The sequence below is a fragment of the Tupaia chinensis genome, unplaced genomic scaffold, assembly GCF_000334495.1.
Source record: "Tupaia chinensis unplaced genomic scaffold, TupChi_1.0 Scaffold000187_1, whole genome shotgun sequence".
Classification (NCBI taxonomy): Eukaryota; Metazoa; Chordata; class Mammalia; order Scandentia; family Tupaiidae; genus Tupaia; species Tupaia belangeri.
The window spans coordinates 460,878-468,573 of record NW_006159662.1 but is presented as its reverse complement, the minus strand read 5'-3'; the positions used below and the strand labels follow the sequence as shown (position 1 = coordinate 468,573).

The following is a 7,696-nucleotide window of genomic DNA, read 5'->3' as shown; positions in this document are numbered from 1 at the left end:
AAAAAAGATATTAAGGAGTTATCCCTTCCCTATGTATAAAAGAGTAAATCCACTAACAAATAATGTATTTTAGGAACATGACACAGTCAAGTAGACACTATTCACAATTGCTAAGACATGGAACCAACCATGTCATTTTGGCATGCAAATCACTTTGTCATCCAACAACTACAATTATGTCTGTTTATCTTATAGCATATTGAGAAAAATGATTGTTCATCTAAAAAGTTTGTTTCAGGCCAACCGATACCCAAATTGAATACAGCAAATTATTGTTTTTGAGAATATGCTACATATTCTACACCCAGGAAGCTGCTCTATAATTCTATAGAGCTATCATTATATAATCTATAATAGGGTCAGAATTCTTCCATGGGACAAAGTACTCTGAGATGCTGACACTCCACCTAGTGAGAGCAAAATTCTTTTGTCTTGGCCCCTGGCAGCCATCAGTGAGATACAGCCACGGAGGGTCTCTATTCCTAGTCCACAGAGGTCCTCAATGTTTTACGAAGATAAATGAAAGAAAAAAGCCAGTTACCAGCTAGGATGTCTGCTTCGTCCATGAACTGGGTACTGAAGAGAATGACTCGGTCTGACTTCCTCTCTTTCAGAAGCGTCCACACCCGGTGCCTTGAAAGAGGGTCCAGGCCTGCAGTGGGTTCATCCAACAGCAGAACCTGGACAGAGGGCACATGGTCAGTTTCCGCTCTCAGACATAATTCTTCTGTAGAGTACTGTGTTTGAAAAAAAAATGCTCCAGAGAAATAGCTTACTGCTTGATATTTTCTTGCAAAACTTGTTAATTCATCATTCGCAAATTCAGTTTGATGGACTAGAATAAGCCATCTGATTTCACCTGTCATCTTAGTTTAACTTACCTGAGGATCTCCTAAAAGGGCCATTCCAAAGGTTAGTTTTCTTTTTTGTCCACCGCTTAAGTTTTCTGCAAGAATGTCTTGACTCTTTTCCATCTCTAAGTTTTGTAAGACTCTCAGGACCTAACCAAATAAAGACTATTTAATCCAAGTGTTAGAATTGTGTTTTAACAACACTATTTTCTGTTCTTTACAAAGGGTCTTTTCACTTAACTTGTAGATGATGAATTATGAAGAGATAACACAAAATATTTAGAATTGTCTAGGTAACCAAATCCATTCTCATGACTGTGTGACACCTTGCAAGTTCAAGTACCTCTTGCTCCACTTCATGTGGCGAAATCCCTTTGATCACAGCAAACAGCCGGAGATTTTCTCTCATGGTGAGAAAGCCAAAGTGCACATTGGATTGTGGACAGACTCCCGTGAGCTTACTGACAGTTTCCAAGTCAGCTATTTCCAAGACTGTGTGATTATAGATGGTGACAGAGCCTATAAATGGAAGGTAGAGAGTTACCATCCAATGTGTCATTTTAAATTAAAAACAATGTATGTCAGTTACTGCTTTCATTTAAACACCTTTTGTCTGGAATAAATAAACAATTGATAAGTTCAGGACCAGCAGGTAGCTTGGTGATTGAGGTGCTAAATTCCCACATGGCTGACTGCAGTTCGAGTCCCAGAGCTGGTAGCTTGAAAATCACTTTGGGCTTGTGTGCATGCATGTCCAAAATCCTGAGAGGAAGAGAATGGAGGAGAAGGGATTGTGGTGTGGCCATCCCTGATAGGGAGTGATTTCTCATTTTCCCTCCCTCTCTCTCCAGCGAGTATGCACAAATCCTGTGGCAAAAACCTAAAAATAAATTAGTTAATTAAATTAAAAAGTTAAAAAGTTAATGTTTATAATAACAGCTGACTCAGCCAGAATTTCATCTAATAACTGAATAGTCATAAGGCTACTGATATAATATTTTTCAATAAAACACATTTTCCTAAATAAATATAAAGCAATTCTATAAAATAATAACTTAAAGAAAGATCTAAAATTTTTCTCTGAAATGTCAGTTAATGAAGCCACTGAAGTTAACTAATGAACCCAATTAACTAAAGAAACGAGCAGTTAATTCATTTGCTCAAATATATTTCCTTGGCTAATTGTCCTCTCACCTGATGTTGGAACCAACAGCCCACTGAGCGTGTTTAAGAGAGTGGTTTTCCCAGCTCCACTGTGACCGAGGAGGGCAGTGATCTGACCTTCATATATGTCAAACATCACACCTGCATGATTTAAAAAAAAAATTATACTCAAAACCTACATATTAACTTTATATTTTCAGAAAATTTCAAGTAAACTTTGTGGATCATGAATATATTTGACTAGCACTACTATAGTTGATCTCAAAATTCTTTCTTTTAACATTTTATCTCATATAATACACATTTTATAGCAATAGCATTGTCAACCTGTCATTATATGATTAAACATTACTTAGATAAAAGCAGAGGCTGGCTATAATGACGATAACTTTAGAACTAGAACATACAATGAGCTGAAAATAACTTCACCGTGCTATCATAAATCTTTCAAATCCATCAGATTCCTAAAGAGCTGCTTTACTTTTTAAAATTATTACATGAGTTTTCATTTATTTGGAAGGAAATGTAACGTGTTTAAATAAAGAAGTCATGGGGACCAGCAGTTGGTGTAATGGCTATGTAGTCAACTGCGGTTCAAGTCTCAGACCCGGTGCTTAAACTCACGCTGGGTGCATGTGAGTGCGTGCCCAAGATCCCGAGAGGAGAAAGGAGGAGAAGGGATTGCAGCATGGCCAGGATCCCCCCTGGGGTGGTGATTTCTTGCTTTCTGTCTCTCTGTTTCTCTCTGGCTTTCTGGTGAGCACACACACCCCATAGCAAAAAACAAAAAACAAAAAAACAACAACAAAAAAAAACAGAAGAAAACAAAACAAACAAACAAAAATCCTCTCAAAAATTAATTAATTAAAAAGAAAGAAAGAAGTCATGATATCAGGGGTATCTATTTTTAATCCCTACCAAGATGCTGCAGCCGTGAGGCACAGTCAATAAATCAAATGCCATGTTCATTGTTATTGTATTACCTCTCAAAGCTTCCACTTTTTCATGCTTTCCTGCATATTCTTTTTTAAGATTTTTGATCCTGAAAAAAAAAGGGGAAATATTTTAAGAAAATAAAATATTTTAAAACATTTTAAGAATATTTTAAGAAAATTTTAAGGAAATATCTTAAGATCCACAAAAATTTTAAGAAAAGAAAAATTTAAGAAAATATTTTAAGAAAATTTAAGAGGTATATAGAGGATTTCTAATCGAATTTTTGAGACCATGAGAAAATCTGGGGGTTCTTTTCTTTCATATGGACACTGGCAGAAGAATCTAGGTCATCTCAGCAGAAGTAGCACCCCTGATCATTGTAAACTGCACAGCATACCATATGGAGGGGGGTAGATAGCACATGGAAATATGACGAGTCTTTGAACAGTTTATAGGAGGTGTTTATGATGGAAAATTATGCATAGACTTCAAAAATTTTTGCACCAAAATGAACCTGTACTTTAATTTTATTTTTCCACAAACTTTTTGAAATCCCTAGTATTTTGCTCTAAGGATTATGACAAACGGCCTGACAAAAGGAAAGCTGGAGATGATACCAGTGATTAGGAGATACCATGGTAGAGAAAAAGCAGCAACAGCACACCATAATAACACATGAGGACTTTGGAGGCAAGTGGTTCTAGGTAGGTCCCCGTGGCCTCACTCACTGGCTCTATTACCAATGCTATGTACTCAGAACTCATGGACTTTAGTTCTTTAGTAGTAAAACGGGGATGAGAAGAGTTTCTGTCACACACAGCTGATTTGAAAATAAATAAGAAAATTAATGCAGAATGCAAAATGCGTGTATAAGAGTAAATCTTTGAAGAAGATGTGAGAAATACGGAAAAATATTTAAAACAGGAATAGATTTTTTTAAAAGGTCCATAGAAAAATATTTTAAATGAAGATGTACTATAAACTACGCCCTATGCATTTTATCTGCATCACTTTCTTAAATGATGACAACCAACTAGCAGGTAGGTTGTATAAGTCTTCTTGGGCTGCTGTAACCAAATGGTATCAACTGGGTGGCTTAAAGAACAGGTGTTTACTTCTCCCAGTCCTCAAGGCTGGAAAGTCCAAGATCAGGATGTCAGCCAACTTGGCTCCTAGTGAGGGCTCTCTCCCTAACTTGTAGATGTTGCCTTCTTGCTGTGTTCTCATGTGACTGAGAGAGCACAAGGCTCTCTGTCTTTTCTCATAAAAAAATGAATCCCATGGGAACCAGCAGTTAACGTAATGGCTATGTCGCTGGACTCCCACGTAGTCGACCACAGTTCACGTCCCAGACCTGGTGGCTTAAAATTCACACCGGGCGCGTGTGTGTGCATGCCCAAGGTCCCGAGAGGAGAATGGAGGAGAAGGGATTGTGGCGTGGCCATCCCTCCTGGGGGGTGATTTCTCGCTTTCTGTCTCTCTGTCTCTGTCTGTCTGTCTGGCGAGTGCACGCGCCCTATAGTGAAAATCTCTCCAAAAAAAAAAAAAAAAAGAATCCCGTCATGAAGGCCATTATGAAGGTCTCATCCACATGCTCTTATTTAACTTAATTCCCAAAGGTCCCACCTCCAAATACATCATATTAGGGGTTATAGTTTCAATATATGAATTTGGAGGAGACACAATTCAAGCCATAGAAGAGGTATAATCCAATTAAACATAGAACTCCCTGTGAAGAGAATGGGCATGAGGTGCTTTAGGATTGAGTTCAGATGGGTTCAAATCCTGTCTCTTTTTCTAAACTATAGCAGTAATCCAGCTCCTTGCCTTTTGTGAACCTCTCCTCCCTTGTCTTTTCTTATTCAGGCAATAATAAATATCAACTTCTTTTATTCTTTTATTTTACTTAAATAATATAAATGATAAGATTTTTCCCCTATAATACACATTTTGATGAAATTTAGTCTTAGTGTTGAGGTCATAGAGTCATAGATTCTAGATTAGGTAGAATCTAATTCTACGTAATCATTGTGGTAGGTACAATGATGCATTTTGTTTGATATTTTGATATTTTATTCTTCATCTTCTACAACGAGAGGTGCTTATGAGTCCAGCTGGCATAGCCTCTTGGACTGAATGGCCCAGACCTTCAGAACTCTGGGTACTGGCTTGCTGGCCGTGGTGCCACAGCAGAGAGCAGGACAATCTTGGCTTGCCATGACAGAGATAAGCCTTCTAAACCATCCCAACAATCAGCTCTGTGGGACTTTCTCTTCTAATGCTCTACCCATGGGTGAGGATCATTTTTTCTACAACATAAGCTAATCCTGCTATCCAAAAAATCACAAATCTTCAAAACTCTCATAATGTCACCACTGAGGAAAAGCAAAACGCCTTCTCTCGGCACTTAGGTTTTTCTATGCTCTGTTAGGACTAAATCTGTCCTAGAAACTGGAAAGACACAGAATTCAGTGTTCCAGCTCGGAGGGCATTCACAGTTCTTGAGAACATAGCACTAACTCATTCAGAATGAGAGAACCCTACTCTTTGTTGTGTGCTCATATTGAACCTATGTTCTAAGAAACTATTTAGTAACTGTTATCATAAGTGTTGAGAGTTAAAATAGATGAGTGAACAAGGTAGATAAGAGAGGTTTCATCAAGCAGTGAGATCAACAGAATGTGGAATGACGGACAAAATTTGAGCAAAAATCTTGAGTATTAGAGATTTCTAACTGTTGAAAATTAAAGCAACCAGCCTTAAACAAAGCACATTTATCAACGGGAAGAAATGCATGGGACCACCATTCCCAACCTCTTGTGTTTCCAATACCATCTCCTACCGCTTTTCTGCATCATCTTTCTCTGATTAGCCAGGAAGAAAGAGGAGAACAAAGTGAGACACAAAGGAAAGGTGCTGGGATAAACAAGGGAGAGGATGGCAGTGTTCGTCGCAGAGAGCAGCAGAGAAAAGGAGAGAAAAACGTGAAGGGGAGAAACAGGAGATAATGAGGACAAGGAAAATGTGGAGATTCTGTAGTCATTAACAGTTGCTGTCCTACAGTAAGATATTAGTCAAGGTGAATGCTGAGAATAATGAGAAAATGAAGTGCTACCGATGGCAAGAGTAGCCTCTCCTGAGTGCAGAGCCTGTGTGGGTGCGTACCCCGAGGCACAGAAAGAGATCTAAGGGTTTTGCTGGGCACATCCCTGGTCTCTGACCTGTTCTCTGTTGGTACCTCCATGTAAGTTATGTGTTACCTGATGGCTTCTTTCCCATGGAATTCTGGAGATACTGGCTCAAAACAGTCGTTAGATGAAGAATCGGAATCTGTTTCATTCTCAAGAGCCACATGGTTAGCCCTTTGATGTCGAAACCAAAAAGAGGACTTCAGGAAAAACAAAGGAGAACGTCGATGTCCATATTCAGCTACAAGAGCAGGGGGCAATTGAACACTAGGTCAGTCACCACTTCAAGGATTAGTCACTCTAGACAACTTGGCAATGCAACCCCTTTGATATTAAACCTAAACCCACATGACCACCTTGAGGTATTACTATTTCAATATGCTATAGTTATATGAGGGAACTTCAAAAAAATCACTGAAAAAAAGAGAATACAGTGTGAGTTTATTTTGGTGCAAAAAATTTTAAATTCATGCATAGTTTTTCCATAGTGCATATTTTCATCAATCCTTTGAAGACCCCTCATATACAGAACAGTGAGAGAAAAATGACTGAGGTGTTATCAGCTAACATAATGTTTCTAATAGGAGAGGCATGTAGCATTGTTAACTACTATAAGGATCCTAAAGAGAGATATTTCAGGAGGAATTTAATATTATCAGCGACTTTCACTTTGGGGCAGCAAATGATGTGGAGGTTAAGGCACCAGATCCCACATGGCTAACTGCTTGGTGTGAGGCCCAGACCCAGCAGTTTGAAAGACACCATGGGCACATGTGCATACATGCCCAAAATCCCAAGAGGGGAATGGAAGAGAGGGGACTATGGGGTAGTCAACCCCTCCCCCCCAGGAGAAGATTTCTTACTTTCCCTCTGTGTCTTTCTCTGGTTAGCATATGAACCCTATGGAAAAATAAAATCTTAAAAAAAGTTATAATTTCATTGATTATCCAATTCTGTAATTTTGTCAAAATTGACATGAGGTTTTTGGAAATCATTTTCTGACAGTGAACTCAAGCTAAAAACCACTTCTTAGGACTTCCTTTTTTTTTTTTTTTTTTTAAGGACCACAGATTAGTTTATTTTTAACACCCATCATGCCATGAATTCATAGGAAATAGGTTCCAGTAGCTCAGGCTCCTTCCCATTGGTTCTCACAAAGTGTACTTCTCTGGGTGGAGCAGGCTGGCTCTTTAGCTGAACCCAAGTACCTTTCTCTTTGGCTTCTTTCTTTTTCTGGTCATTCTCCTTCACACATTTTAGGAAGCTATCTCTGCTCTTAGAATGCTTAATATGCTCAATACGCGCATTAATTGTCTTGGCAAGAATCTTGCCCTTAACTTGTTTGTTTACAACAATGCCAACAGCATGCTGGGTAACATTGTAGACTCTTCCAGTTGTGCCATGGTAACATTTGTGGGGCATTCCTTTTTGGACAGTGCCCATTCCCTTGATGTCTACATTATCACCTTTCTTGTAGATTCCCATATGTGTTGCCAAAGGAACCACTCCATGTTTTCTCAAAGGCCTAGAGAACATGTATCGGGTGCCTCTCCTCTT

At 38.7% G+C, this 7,696-nt stretch overlaps 1 protein-coding gene across 2 annotated transcripts in view; it reads right to left on the bottom strand.

Annotated features, from left to right (window-relative positions):
* The window catches only part of ABCA9 (ATP binding cassette subfamily A member 9), a 63,337-nt gene that overhangs the window by 37,534 nt on the left and 18,107 nt on the right, over positions 1–7,696 (bottom strand). For both annotated transcript variants that reach the window (XM_014587156.2, XM_027771143.1), the window contains 6 exons: positions 6,212–6,380; positions 2,999–3,057; positions 2,046–2,156; positions 1,195–1,370; positions 882–1,001; positions 543–680 (listed from right to left, as the gene is read on the bottom strand). In XM_014587156.2, the coding sequence (XP_014442642.1) occupies positions 543–680; positions 882–1,001; positions 1,195–1,370; positions 2,046–2,156; positions 2,999–3,057; positions 6,212–6,380 (773 nt within the window). The remainder of the gene's footprint in view (positions 1–542; positions 681–881; positions 1,002–1,194; positions 1,371–2,045; positions 2,157–2,998; positions 3,058–6,211; positions 6,381–7,696) is intronic.